General features: G+C 57.7%; 1 protein-coding gene across 1 annotated transcript in view; it reads right to left on the reverse strand.

Annotated features, from left to right (window-relative positions):
- Positions 1-14986, reverse strand: part of LOC117652769 (stAR-related lipid transfer protein 13) — a gene marked incomplete at its 5' end in the record, with an annotated part of 206223 nt that overhangs the window by 158923 nt on the left and 32314 nt on the right. Inside the window, 7 exons of the mRNA XM_034397862.1 lie at positions 436-478; positions 879-1100; positions 2144-2544; positions 9497-9810; positions 10152-10507; positions 10798-10950; positions 10983-11675. Coding sequence (XP_034253753.1) covers positions 436-478; positions 879-1100; positions 2144-2544; positions 9497-9810; positions 10152-10507; positions 10798-10950; positions 10983-11675 — 2182 coding nt within the window. The remainder of the gene's footprint in view (positions 1-435; positions 479-878; positions 1101-2143; positions 2545-9496; positions 9811-10151; positions 10508-10797; positions 10951-10982; positions 11676-14986) is intronic.

Here is a 14986-nt window from a genome sequence, read left to right on the forward strand (position 1 = left end):
TCGGCCAGGACACCGACGCAGGCAGCAAAAACTCTAGACGCGTTTTGAGCTCCAGTCGCTAAACAGGACTTGAACCGAGCGAGTGACCCCACCAATGGATTCCGCGTTCGGAGAGCAAACTACTGGTGAGGTCACACGTTTAGTTTGAGTCCCATTTGGCGGCTGTGGAGATCAACCCGTGCGGGGTTTAGACCGCCTCCACCGGCCTTATGGCCCACTGCCGCCGTCCCAGCCAAACAGACTCCACCGACGATGGCCATGGCCATGCGGCCGCAGGGAGAGCCACGCCACCCCGACGCCCCACTGCGAATTTTCCCCCTCCCCTCTGCCCCGATGTCTCCCAGCCACGCGTGGCGCTCGCATCCAGCGGGCATCCAACCGTGAGAACGAAAATCCATGCGGGGGCCGCGAAGGCGAAGCGCCGCGAAGACTCACCTGCGAGATGGCGCTCCGAGTGCGACCGTGGCTTCCGGAAGATCTGAGGGAAAGAGAAATCAAAGTTAGGAAAGCAGGTTTCGCGGGGATCGTGTAAGCACCATCTTTGACGCTCAGATCCAAAATGGTCCGTTATGTAAAGTTCAAGTATACATGGAGCAGTGTGAAATATGACGTCATATGACCTGAATATGATGTCGCAATCATCAGAATGTCAATTTTGTCACGTTTGATTGAATAGGATGTCATAATAGTTTGAACGTGACATTCAAACGAATGTGACATCGTGACAAAATACACATACTAGCGAGTGTGACGTCACATTCACTTAATAACAGTGTATAAGCCATGATAGAGGCTCCGGCGTCAGAAATCACGGCACCATTCTATTTCGAGAACGGCACGCTCCATGGCGCACCAGTGCCGACTCGGTTCCAACTCACCCTCCTGTCGTCCGCGGCACGGCCCCGCAGCCCGACGCCGCCGCCCTGCCCGGCCGCGCCCTCGGCGTCCAGGGGCTTGACCAGGAGCGGCGCCGACGAGGACTTGGAGCCCAGCTCGGAGGGCAGCGGCGCGGACAGGCGCAGCGAGACGGTGGACGGACTCTGCGCCGTCAGGCAGTCCGCCCCGGGCCCACGCGACACCAGCGCCGAGAGCGGCAGGTCCTGCAACCACACCACCCGACGACTCAATGTTCAGCACGGGGCGGTACAGCTTACACTGTAAAAAATTCCGTACTTTTGTACGGAAATGGTACAGAAAAATATAGTACGGAGGTACGGAGAAAAGTACGGAACGTTCCGTACTTGCTCCATATGAACCCATGTAAATAGGTACGGAAAAAAAGTACGGAACGTTCCGTGTAGCTGGCAAGTACGGACGGTCCAGGCAAATTATTGACCAGACATGTTCCGCCAGACATGTTCCGTACTTTTTCCGTACTTTTTTCTGACAGTGTTCCCACATTCATTGTACGAAATTTGACAACATTCCACATTTAGGTGGCAAAAACGCCTGTAAGTAGGCAACAAGTGTGGCGAAAAAACCAGGAATCTCGCACATTCACACAATCACTGTACGGAAAATTTTACAGCGGGTCACCCCTCGGTTCAGCACCGTTATTCAAACAGTGTGACGTCATTATTCGATAGGAGATGTGAATTTTGTCACGGTCGTTTGAACACGATGTCACAACCGCTTAAACGTGACACTGCCGTCAAAGTCGGGTGTCTCATTGGTTTGACGATCCATCAACATTCAAACGATTGTGACGTCATATTGCAACGAACGTGACAAACCCACTTTCCAACTAATATTAGGTCACATTCGTCCAATAACAGTGCAGGGAGAGACAAGACACACTGGTAGGAATACTGAAAACTTCCCCATGTGTTTAGATAGGGGAAATCTTGGCGGATGAGCCTGTTACGCTTGATTTCAAGCGTAAACTGATTACGCTTGAAAACAGAGGAAAACAGGTAAAACACTCGCGCAATACCCTGTACACAAAAACCGTGTATTACGCGTAATATACGTAATTGTAATACCACTTTTGGGCCAAAAATGCCAAATTTTGGCATTTTAATGCCGTAATACACGTGTAATATCCCCGTAATACAGCGTAATACTACCGAGTGCTTTGTACACGATTTCGTGGAGTGTTTACCCCCTCGGTAAAACTACGCTTTAGCTTTAGCAGTGCACCCACCTGCGGCCGCTGGGGGCGAGGCTGCGGCAGCGAGGTGACGGACAGCGCCGACCCGGTGTCGGCCGACTCGTCGACGCCGCTGGACGAGTCCACGGTCTGGTTGTCCGAGTCCGCGGCGTCGGCCGCCTCCTCGCCGAGCGTGGCGGCCGTGGACGAGGCCCTGTCGTTGTCCGAGTCCGGCGTGGGCGCCGAGGCCGCGGTGACGCCGTGGTCGGCGACGGCCGCGCCCGGCGACGAGGTCTGCGTCTCCACCGACTCTCGCCGCACCCAGGCGTCGCACCGCCGCTCGCTGCCCGGGGACGTGTCCTGGCCCGGCGTCTGGCCCGGCGTCTGGCCCGGCGTCGAGCCCCAGTGCAGGCGCTCCCAGGTGTCCTTGTTGCGCCGCACGCTGGACCGCAGGTCTGTGGAACAAGAAGCACTCTATCAGCCAGCACATTCGAGCACCAAAACGCCGCCAATGGAAGGGATCGAAAAAACGGGCTACTGCAACACTCGCTACTGCTTTGATACGTCTGTTTTCTACCATCAATGGCTGCCATTAATTGACCGCGATCGAAAGCTAGCTGATCTGATAAAAAGCTGAAATTCACGACGGATTAGAATGGGGATATTCCGCGGCGAATCGGTTCGAGAAAGAGTTAACCCGGACTTGTCCGAGACCCCTGCCGAGCCATTTCTTTTGATTCTTACGCACTTAAAACCTTGCAAAGAATTTCGAAGCTTGTACCTAGAAGATTTCAGTTTATTACACGAAGAAGTAGTTCGTAAATTAGGAAGTCTCTGTAAGCTTACGTATGCTCAAAATACATTTTCATACCAAGCTACTTTTGTGGTTGGCCTAAAATAGTTTCAGAGTGAACAATAAAAACCCGAGAAGGGTTCGTACTCTAGAGAAGTCTCGCTTCTTAATGTTTGTGCCGCGTTCACTGAAACATAACTCCAATCTCATGGTAATGGATTCAGAGGGTCCAAGGATGTACAAAAGATTTCTAGCGGTGGGTGTCTCGATACGCGTGGTGCCCGCCGGGGAAGCTGGTTCCACGCAGCGACGGTAGCGCCCGGCCATGCCGTGCCACCTGTTCGTTCGCCCGCCCTGCCTCGCCCAGCACGGCAACGTGGTCCAGAAGACTGACGCCGGTGGCCAAAACTGTAGACGCGTTTTTGAGCTCCAGAGTCGCTAAACAGGACTCAAAGCGAGCGCGTGACCCCACCATTGCACTCCTCGTTCGGAGAGCAATCCGTTGGTGGGGTCACACGTTCGATTCGAGTCATACTTAGCTACGCTGACGCTCAACACGCTTCCGGGATTTTGACCACCTCCACCGCTCTTCTGGCCCACTGTGCACCGCCTCGCCCGGCCTCGCCCCCACCCCGGCCCGCGGAGCTGCTCCATGCTGCGAGGTTAAAATAGCCCGCGGCAAACTCCAAGCCGAGCGGGGAGTGGCGTGGGACGCCGTGGGACGGCGCGGCGACCGTAGCGACAGGTTGTCGGCAAAGCGGCGCTGAGCGGCGCGGGGCGCCTGGAGTGGAGATGAAAGCTTCTCAGGTGGCGGGCGAAATCAACGGAGAGTATATAGCGGCGGGGCCGCGGCGCTGCTGCAGCTCGCACCTCTGGTTGGCAGCTCTGATCGGAATAGCGCGCACGGGTTGCTGGAAAACGTTCGGGGTAGCCGGAGCGTTGCAGCTGGGGCGTGGATGGAGCGTGGCCGGAGCATGCCTGGAGTGTGGCTAGAGCGTGCCTGGAGCGTGGCTGGAGCGTGCCTGGAGTGTGGCTGGAGCGTGGCTGCACTTGTCTTACGGCGAAATTTCCCACTTTACAACAGAAATTACTCTCTACAGGAGCGGTTACTCTTCGCAATACGCAATTTTTCTTCGAAGATTACAAAGAAAAATACAAAAAGGTTCGTCTAACGGAATTTTGATTTGTCTATTTATAACGCCAAATTCACCTAACAGCTTAAACTTTATTGTAGGGGATTAAGTGTGGAATGTAGCGGGTCGGAGCGATGCTGGAGCGCGTCCCTGGAGCGAGGTAAGGCTGGAGCGTGCCTGGAGCGTGCCTGGAGCCTGCCTGGAGCCTGCCTGGAGCGTGCCTGGAGCGTGCCTGGAGCCTGCCTGGAGCCTGCCTGGAGCCTGCCTGGAGCGTGCCTGGAGCGTGCCTGGAGCCTGCCTGGAGCGTGCCTGGAGCGTGCCTGGAGCGTGCCTGGAGCGTGCCTGGAGCCGCCTGAGCGTGCCTGGAGCGTGCCTGGAGCGTGCCTGGAGCGTGCCTGGAGCGTGCCTGGAGCGTGCCTGGAGCCTGCCTGGAGCGTGCCTGGAGCGTGCCTGGAGCGTGCCTGGAGCGTGCCTGGAGCGTGCCTGGAGCCTGCCTGGAGCCTGCCTGGAGCACGGCGAAACTATGGAGCAGCTGTCGAGGAGTGTTGGCCGGCAAGTTATTCGCCATGAACAGCCCGGCACAGCGTGGCACACTGTGGCACAGTCCAGGCAGCGCAGCCCGGGCCGGGCCGAGGCCGGGGCAATCCAGCTCTCTACAGTTCGACACAAGAGCGGCGGCCGGGCCGAGCCGGGCCAGTCAGGGTGTTTCTGGGCTGCAGGGCTGCGCCGGGCGGGGCTCAAGGCCACGCACAACACCCACGAGGGGGAGGGCCGCCGGGGAGGGGAGGGGGGGGGCAACTTTGACGCGACAGCTAGAAGCAGTAGTTTCGGCCAAACATTGAAAGTGGACCAAAGTTTGGCCTTTCTTCTCGGCGGCGAGGCTGGGCTAGACGCGGCTAGACGCGGCTAGACGCGGAATAACCGGTTGCCTTACGTCGCCGACAAATTTGGCGCCATAGAGTCGCAATAAAGCGGCCTTGTCCGCAGCGGAGGGCGAGGCCACGGCGAGGCCACGCAAAGACGCGTGCCCTTGCACAGTGGGCCAGAAGACCTGTGGAGGCGGCCAAAATTCTAGACGCGTTTCCAGCTCCAGAGTCGCTAAATATGACCCGAACCCATCGTGTGACCCCACCAATGGATTGCTCTCCGAACGAAGAATCCATTGGTGGGGTCACACGCTCGGTTCGAGTCCCATTTAGCGACTCTGGAGCTGGAAACGCGTCTAGAGTTTTGGCCGCCTCCACCGGTCTTCTGGCCCACTGTGTGTTCTCTACGTACTCGTGGTGTGGTTGCAGGACCTGCCGCTCTCTCATGTAACCCCGCCAATGGATTCCCCGTTCGGAGAGCAGTCCATAGGTGGGGTCATACGTTCAGTTCGAGTCATGTTTAGCGACTCAGGGGCTCACAGCGCGTCTTGAGCTTAGGCCGCCTCCGCCGGCCCTCTGGCCCACTGTCGAGGGGTACCTCACTTCGTCTAGTCAGTGTACACCCCTGACTCCAGTCACTGCCTCGTTTCAGTCTAGTCACTTAAAAAGCCGGCAAAACCACGTGAATTTGTCCTAATTGTAGTATTTTTGCAACGCATTTCGTGATATTTTCAATCTAGTCAAAGTAGAAATTGAGTATAGTCTCCAGTCAGTGTACACCTATTTTCGAGGTGAGGTACCCCTCCCCACTGTGCCTTGGCAACCTGAAGGCGGCACAGCAAGCTTCTCGCAGTGTGTAGCCGCGACACCCCAGCGCGCGAACGTGAAGGGAACCAGCCGCCCACGCAGGCACGCCTGCCGCCTCGCCGGAGGGTCGCTTTGCCTCTCGCGCCTCCACGGAACGCCCCATGAGTGCGAGAGAGACAGAGCGGCGGGGCAATCGCTCGGAACACGACGACAGCGTCCCCCGCGTTCCCACCGCACCGCGTGGACGTACACTGGAAGCCCGAAATACCGCGGCGACCGCCCTCCGGGCCCGGCTACCCCGAGTCACTCCGGACCGCAGTCTAGCCAGCAGCGGCAGGCAGCAGACTGACTCCAGGTGCCGTTTGCGTCGCTCTGTCTCTCTCGCACTCATGGGGCGTCCCGTGCAGGTGCGAGAGAGACAGCGATGACAACGACATTTCGAATGAGGTTGCAGCGGATAAGCAGGGCGGGCGGTGGGCAGCGGAACATCCAAGCTCCCTGACCGGGTCCCTGACCATGGCGGACCATGGCCACCATGATCCCCGAGACCGTGGCTTCGTGGTGGTTCGTGGTGGGCCTGGGTCCGCGTCCCTAGCCCGCGTCCCTGGAGTCCGCGTTCCTGGAACCCTGTCTCTGCCAGCGCCCCGAGCCAGGGCCGTCCAACGAACCACGAAATGAAGGGCCAAAGCCCGGGCCCGCCTCGTTCGACCCCGAAACGCGATATTCCCTGAGATGTTCAACTCATTATTCTGGCATTGGGACACGCATGACAGCAGCCCCCGCCTGGCCGGGCCGCCCTTCGAGGAAAGTGCGTCGTCGCCAAGGGACTGACTCCGAAGCGAGTCCTTGCGTCACTGTAAAAAAATTTGTCACTTTCTGACGGAAACTGCGGAAAGACCATAGTCGGAATACATGACAAAGTCACGAGAACCGTTACTTGTTCAAAATCCCATACTTATCCATCGGGCGGAAACAATGGAATCGGAATTTCCTATTGGCAAGACATCGCTCGGTCAGGAAAATAATTGAAAGTTATCAAGTTACGACTTTTTTTCACAGTGTGTCGCGCTGTTCTTCTCGCACCCACACGGCACGCCCCACGAGTGCGACAGAGACAGCGACACTGTTCGAAATCGCTCGGCGGCCTTTCGCGCCCCGTCCAGGTGGAGCGAGTAAACAAACACGCGTGTCGCACAACAGAGACGACGCAATTTTCATTTTCCCTGACGGCAACTGGGAAAACCCGACCGAGCCAGCGCGCTAGCTGACTCCAAAGTTCCGACGAAGAAAGGCCGTTTTAAGCCAAGGGGAAATCACTGTGAATTTCGATGTACAAATCCAATGAACTTCAGTCAAATTTCGAGGGATTTCAGCGAGGGGGAAAGCACTCGCGTAATAGTCGGGTCACTCTGTCCGTAATAGCACGCGTAATAGTGTGCGTAATAGTAGCGTAATAGCTGAAATTCTCAAAATTTGATCTATTTTAGGGTTTTTTTGGTCTGTTTTCAGCTAAATCGCTATATTTTGAAGCGTAATAGAGCGTTATAGGCGTAATAGTCGGGTCGCAGGTTTTAGGAGTGATTTCCCCCTCGGATTTCAGTCGAATTTCGAAGAATTTCAGTCAAATTTCGATAAATTTGTCAAATTTCGATTAATTTAGGTAAAATTTTGATGAACTTTAATGAATTTCAGTGAATTTTACATGTTTGATGAATTGTGGTGATTTGGCTGGTGTTATTTGCCCTTGTTTTTAGCAGTGCGCCCGCGCCTGGACGAGGCTGGTGGAGGCAGCAGCGCGGCCGGCCGGCGGGTGCGTTTGCCTTTGCCTTCCTGCGGCCATGGCTGCGGCGCCGAGAGTGACAGTGAGTGATGCCGCCTGGTCCGCACACTGGCTAAGGGGAAGGGGGGGGGGGAGCTTAAAAGTGCAAAGTCAGTGCCAAGCTCGAAGCTAGTCCGCGGCGCGCCGCGACGGCAATGAACCTCCTTCTTTCGCGGCTCGAAGGCCCAAAGCAGCAGGCCGCGCGAATCGGCTTAGCGAAGGAGGGAGACGGGGACGCGGCCAAGCAGGCAAAGCGCCGCGCGACGCTGCTGGCTCGGTGCCGTTCGGCTTTACCAGTGGCGGATCCAGAGAGTCAGCCATTGTGGGCTGTAAGCAGTCGTTTTTGACTACTTACAGGGGCAAAGTATGGCCATTTGCCTGACTTACAGGCGGTTATGTGCATGGAAGGACTCGATCCTGGTTTTCCCAGGACCGTCCTGGTTTCTCCTACGCCAAATGTAGGAAAACGAGGACCGGGTCTTACCGCGCGTGTGGGCCTGAGATGGTGGCGACAACCCCTTTGCACCCACGCCTGGCTTCACTGCACTAGAAAATGAATGTTATATTGACTAAGGGTAAGATACATAGGGACAAAAGTCTTTACAAGGAGTCAATTTTGATGGTGGGGCAGTTTGGGAGTGCCGGTGACCGCCGAGGGGGAAATCACTCGCGTAATAGTCGGGTCACCCATTCCTACTATTACGCGTAATAGTAATAGCGTAATAGCCAAGTTTTTAAAAATTTTCCCTATTTAGAGTCTGATTTTAGCCTAAATCTGGATATTTTCGAGCGTAATAAGCCTTCTGTAATAGCGTAATAGAACGTAATAGGGAGTAGTCGGGTCACAGTTTTTAAGAGTGATTTCCCCCTCGGTGACCGCAATGTTCACTCAGGCGCAACGCGTCTTGAAAAGACTCCCTCGCGGCAGGGAAGTGCGGCCGGGGCCGAATTCCGGCGCCGTGAGTGCAGAGCTCTGGCGGCACGGACACATCCGTGGAGCGTGCCCTGAAAGGCTGCCCTCCAAGGGGACGCTCTCCTTGGACCCTTTCGCCAGGCGATTTCGAAGCCTCGTTTCGTCACTGGGTGCGTCTCTCTCGCACCTCCGCGGCTCGCCCCGCGGGTGCGACAGAGACAGAGCGACGGCACGGCTCTTCGCTGAAGGATGACCAGGCGTCCGCGCGGCGCACATGGCGCACGTGCGGGTCCGGCCGCCTCGGGGCACCGCACGGGCACCGCGAGCAAATTCGCGAATTCGCAACACCTCCGGCTGGAGAGACGCGGAGAGACGCCGAGAGGCACGACGAAAGGGAGACGCGAGGGCGGAGCGCGGCGCCGAGGACATCAGGGGGGGGGGCTCTCGCCAGAGCGACAGCAGATTGATAGGCCTGCGCTTTCCTCCGGACCAGCGACTAGCGAAGACCGGCGCAGGCGGCCAAAACTCTAGACGCGTTTCCAGCTCCAGAGTCGCTAAACAGGACTCAAACCGAACGTGTGACCCCATCGATAGATTGCTCGTTCGGAGACCAATCGTAAGTCCATTTAGCGGCTCGAGCTCAAAACGCGTCCGGGGGCCGCCTCCACAGGTCTCCTGTTGTTCCGGCCCACTGTGTGCCGGCAGAAGGAAGACCGGGAGTAAGAGCAATTGAAACAGCGAAGATCGACCACGAATACGGCGGTCGGCGTCGAGCACCGAAGGACTCCACGAAACAGAAATGAACCACATCGGCACGGGTCTGCGAGGCACAGAGCTGGATTTTCAGCACAGGCGCGGATACAAGGTCAAGAGGGCAGGGTTTTTTGCCCCTGCCCTCCCCCATCGCACCATGGTAGGCAAAAAGCCGTGCGTTGCTCCTACAAGTGCGGAAAAAGTGATGCTTTGCTACTCCGCCACTGTTTCAACAACGGCCACTCGCTGTAACCTAGCCGTTTGATGAGCACACAGGGGCGCCGCTTTCGTCGCTAAATGCAAAACGTAGACAGTGCACTTACTTCTGCTGGCGTGCGACGGCGGCGGCGAGGCCGTGCCGATGCCCGACTCGTGGCCCTCGGCCTCGGCGTCCTCGCGTCCCCACGGCCTCTGCTCGGCGCGCTCGGCGGCCCTGCCCGACGACCGCGCGGCCCTCGCGGCCCTGGCGCGCAGCACCGGCGACTCCGGCGGCGTGGGCGAGTGCGAGTCCCCGCCCGCCGAGTCCACCGAGCTCAGGCAGTCGTCCGTCGACGCGCTGGTCGCCTGCCGCGGCCGCGCGTCCAGGGCGCCGTCGGCACCGCGACTGCAGCCTCGGCCTGACGAGGACGACGACGACCTGGGGGAACAGAAGCACACTGGTAAAACTGAAGCGAAGCACAACTTTGTTTCCAAGATGGTTGCCTTCTGAGGTGTCACACAGTGGGCCAGAGGACCGGCGGCGGCGGCAAAAACTCTAGCCGCGTTTTGAGCGCAGTCACTAAACAGGACTTGAACCGAACGTGTGACATCATCCATGGATTGCTCTCCGAACGAGGAATCCATTGGCGGGGACACATGTTCGGTTCGAGGCCGGATAAGTGACACTGGAGCTCAAAACGCGTCTTGAGTTTTTGCCGCCTCTGCCGGTTTTCTGGCCCACTGTAGGTCGACGAGCTTCCTCCTGATTGGACCACTCACCGGTCATCCTCGGACAGGGAGCCGGGCGTGTCCGGGGTGTCGGGCAGCGGCAGCGACGAGCAGTCCGACACCCAGGTGAAGGACGAGCTCCTGGACAGCGCGGGCGACGTCTGCGTGCCCGCGTCAACGGCCACCAGCTCCACGGCGGTGGGCGCCACGAAGCAGCCCTGCTCGCCCAGGCCCTCCGGGGCCTCCAGGCGGAGCGGGAAGGACGGCGGCCGTTCCGGCGCGTCCAGGGGGCTGCCCGGCGTGGTGGGCGTGTTGGCGGGCGTGGTGGAGTCCTTGGGCAGCTTGAGGCTGCCGTGCCGGCTGGTGGGCCGCAGCTTCTGCAGCAGGTTGTGCAGCGCCAGGGGCAGCTGTGGCAAGGATCGGAGTCAGCGGCGAGAAAATAGGATGCTTCGATGAAGAGCTCGGTGGAGATCGAGAAGAAATCAAAGGAAAGTATGCGAAACTCGTTAGAAAGAGTCACGGCGCGGCGTCGCCGTTCTGCCGATACCACCAGCTATATTCTCATACGAGTCCGGCTTTCGTTCTTCTTGATTCAACCTCAACTTCCGGTCCAGCCCTTCTCCGAAGTACCCATTGAATTCACAACCAGGTGCACCCCAGCGCGGCGAGGCGCTGGTTTCCGCGGTGGCGTCCTTACCCCTCCGGTCTGCGTCGGCACGTCATCCTCCGTGATGAGGTCCGGCCCGGCGGACTTGACGGCGGCCCTCTTGAGGCTGGCGCGCCTCTTGACGGCCACCTCCTCGCGCACGGGGAGCAGGTCGCCGCCAGAGCCCGGTCGGCGCCGCAGCGGCTGCCCCGCCGTGGCCGCGGCGAGGGTCTGGCGAGGGCGGCGGGCCCCGCGGGCAGCGTGGCGGCCCTCTTGGCGGGCAGCAGGTCCGGCAGCGCGGTGCGGCACGCGGACCCCGGCGGCGCGGACAGCGGCCCCAGGTAGTCGTCGTCCTCGGGCAGCGGCGTGATGCTCACCAGCACCGCGTCGTCGTCCACCGTCTTGCGGCGCAGCCAGCGCGACCGCAGGCGGGGCTCCTCGGGGGGCGGCGTCGGCGACGTGCACGGCGACGACGCGCCGGACACGGGCGCGGACATGGACCGCGACCCCACGCGGAAGCGCACCATGTCGACGGCGTCCACCTCCTCGCCGTCGCTGGCCTGCTCGAGCGCGAGCGCGGCGAGCTCCTGCACGATCAGGTCGTGGAAGTCGGCGAGCACATCGTCGGACCAGTCGCCCGTCACCACGGTGTCGGTGTTGTAGCGCCGCGACGCCCGGCCGCGGCGACTGCGCCGCTTGTTGTTGCTGAGGCGGCGCGGCGGCGAGGCCTCGCCGTTGGACAGCACCACGTCGGGGACGTCATCGGCGTCCTCGGCCCGGGCTCCGGCCAGAAGCAGTCTGGTCCGGGACGACCGTCTGGGTGGCGGCTCCGGCGGCGGCGGTGCCGGGGCGGCGATGGGGGCGGCCGCCCGTGGCGAGGCTGCCGTCTGCTGCCATTCCTCGAACACCTCGCCGATCTCGAGCTCCGCCTGCAACAACGGGAAAAGCCGTTGACATCAAAACAATCCTATCCGTTCGAGTCCGGGTCCGGGTGGGTTCGATCCCGTTCAGTCCTGCTAGGACTCCAAGTCCTGGCAAGGACTCTACGAAAGCGGAGCCAACCATCGTGAAAAATGGCGTTTCCGCCACGCAGCGTCGTGGGCCGCGAGATGGCGGAGGAAATCGAGGCCGATTAATAAACACTCCAAAGCCAAAGCGACGCGGGCAGCGGAATGAATGGCTAACAAGACGCTCAGCCAGCCCTCCTTCGACTCGGCGATAACAATTAGCCATGATGGACGCACTTTCATTACAATGCACACCCCTCTCCCGACACACACACACACACACACACACACACACACACACACACAGTGCATACACGCACATGCATGCGCGCAGTGCACGACCTTCTTAATACCGCGAGACAGACAACAACACATGACGGCGCCCACATCGACAAGCCCCATGATTCACGCACTGATTCTGAAATGTTAAATAATGCAGCCCGACTGGCTGCCTTGCTGCCTGGCTGACCGGGCGCCATAACGGCCGATTATTAGAATAACGCGGCGGCCTTTTATGCATCGCGACGCCGGACGCGCCCAGCACTTGTTGCGACTAATCGGCGGTCGCAGCAAGACATTGGCAAGCGTCACCGCGGCGGTCACTGTAAATTGATTCCAGACGCACCGCTGGGCGGCACCGAACCACCGGCTCACTTTTCACGAGATGGATCGATGACTTAGTGTGGGAAAGCCGTGGGGCACGCGGCCACTTGTTCCGAGACCGATAAACTTCAGACTCCTGACTGTCGGCTCGCTGGCGCGGGTTCAACTCCCGACGGGAGCGTCGCCGCGAGCGGACTGTCACTTTACTTTAGTTACGGCCGACGGTGGGTGTTTAAGAATGAAACGTGTGCACCGTTCGTCAAGATCCCAAAGGTCGACTTTGAGGAGCTCTACTGATGGCCAAAAACTACACGTGAAAACCATAGCAGGTTTTTTTCCCGTTTTGAGGCATTGTAAAGAACTTAGTTCTGCAACTTAAGTTTTTCAAACGAAGGTTTCCGAAGGTTTCACTACAGATCGTTGCCACTTTAGTAAACTCAATGAGAAGTATAATAATATAATAATGTGAAATAACTCAAAGCTCAAGTAAAGTGTGTACAGGTTACATTCCCAATTTGAGTACTTAAGTTGAGTGGGCAACAACTTGAATTTTAGTGTACGTACATTTCCCGTGCAATGAAGTTAACGTTGAAATAATGTAAAATGACATGGAAGATAACGTCGAAGAGACGTGATATAACCTGAGTGTGAGATCTTTAGTACATTCTGAGCGCACTCCCCAATTGACAGCGATATTTTCATACCAGTGACGAGCCAAACGAGCCCCGGAACGGACCGTTGGTGTGTGCACTGTGAGGCGCACTGCCCCGCGGCCGACCGGCCCACCGGCCCCGTCCAGCGCGTTATTGATTTCCGCTCTGGGAATTAACATCGCCGCTCATAAAAGAGGACGCGGCGCCAAAATGAGAATTTCGCGAAGCGAACAAAGTGCCGAGCGGTGCGGAGAGAGAGAGAGAGAGAGAGAGAGAGAGAGAGAGGCGGGGGAGGGGGCGGTAGAGCACGCCGCTTCAGTATCAAGTCGCATGCTCCGTCCATTAAGCCTCCATCAGCTATAAATTGGATGTCGCTGCGACACCGTCCCGCCCTGGCCGGCCAGGGCAGCGCGTCGCAGCAGGGGCCGTCCCGCTGATCTGCCGTGGGCGTGCGGCGTGCCGTGCGGGCGTGCCATGCACCGGCCTGTTCCGCCCGCCACGCCCGGGCGCTGCGCTGCGCGACGCAGCGTCGATGCACAAGGCCTCGCCTCGCTGATGGGGATAACTCAATTTCGTTTCCATTATGCAGAGTGCTTCATTATGGACGGGGCAGCTTCGTTCATTTGGACAGGATCGCCGGGCGCGGCGTGGGCGGCGGGGAGCGGCCCTCGGGTTGACACCGAGTAGTACCACATCAAACGGAGGGCGCGACCCGGAGCCTGCGTTTCCATTGCCCCGCCAGAGTGGCGTTGCAGTGCGCGCCGATCAATAGAACAACAGGCAACGATTTGCAATCCAAGCAGACCCTGATGTTACTCGTCGCCGAATGAAGAACGAAAGTAATAGAGAACCAGCATTGCAAAACTGAGTGAGATACAGAAATCGTACAAAGGAACTTAGTGAGTAGTTTTCTGCTTTAGCGAGCGAAAGGAAGACTAAAAAAGAAATAAAATGGAAAACTGTTCGCTTTCTTTTAGCAGCTGCTCCCTTTTGAGATAAAATCATTGTCGGGCAAGGGCACGCCCTGCCATTGTCCTTTCTTGCTCGTCTTTGAAGGTGAACCTGCGATGATGAGTCCCGCCGTTTCAGCCAGGGCGTCCACACTCTAAAAGTTGTATTGTGAAGATTCTCTATGTTATGGTGTAAATTTTCTACATTATGGTTAAAATTCTCCATATTTCGGTGGTGCAGCTGACTTAATAACATACCATTGACAATTTACTCTACCTAAAAGATATTTATACGACTTTCATTTGTATTTTGGAGAAAATCTTCACCATAAATATGGTGGGGCAGCCTTTCAGCTTAAGACATTAGAGTGCATCTACGCACACTAAACTTCTTACGGATACGTCCTATCTGTATTACGGACATTTTTGTGCAAATGCAATTACGGATAGATTTTGCTTGTAATACGGATGAAATCATCCGTATTACAAAGAGTTTTACGTCCGTACCATACGGATATTTTCGTCTGTATGTTACGGACGTAAAACTCTTTGTAATATGGATGATTTCATCCGTATTACAAGCAAAATCTATCCGTAATTGCAATTGTACAAAAATGTCCGTAATACAGATAGGATGTATCCGTAAGAAGTTTACTGTGTGCTTTTGTTTTGCCGGTGTGCCCTTTGACCCGGAGGCATAAGATCCGTCCATCGGAGGGAGGAGTGTGTGAAGCGGAAGCGTTGCGCAAGGCGAGGCCTGGTAGGCCTCGGCCCTTGTCGCCCCGGACCGCGCCCAGCGCCCCGCCCACCTGCGCTGCAGCTCTAGAGGCGCTGCGGTTCGCTCCGGCCGGCCGACGCGTCGACAGCACAGCAGCCTAAGTAGACTGCCACACACTGCCGGCCCACACCTCGCGGCAGGCGCCTTGCTGCAGCGGGCTGAGCTTTCGCCGCGCCGCGTTGAGGTCCGGTCACTTGTGTGTGTGTATGTGTGTGTGTGTGTGTGTGTGTGTGTCTTAACTTGACATAA

Source organism: Thrips palmi, unplaced genomic scaffold (assembly GCF_012932325.1).
Source record: "Thrips palmi isolate BJ-2018 unplaced genomic scaffold, TpBJ-2018v1 HiC_scaffold_7, whole genome shotgun sequence".
Lineage (NCBI taxonomy): Eukaryota > Metazoa > Arthropoda > Insecta > Thysanoptera > Thripidae > Thrips > Thrips palmi.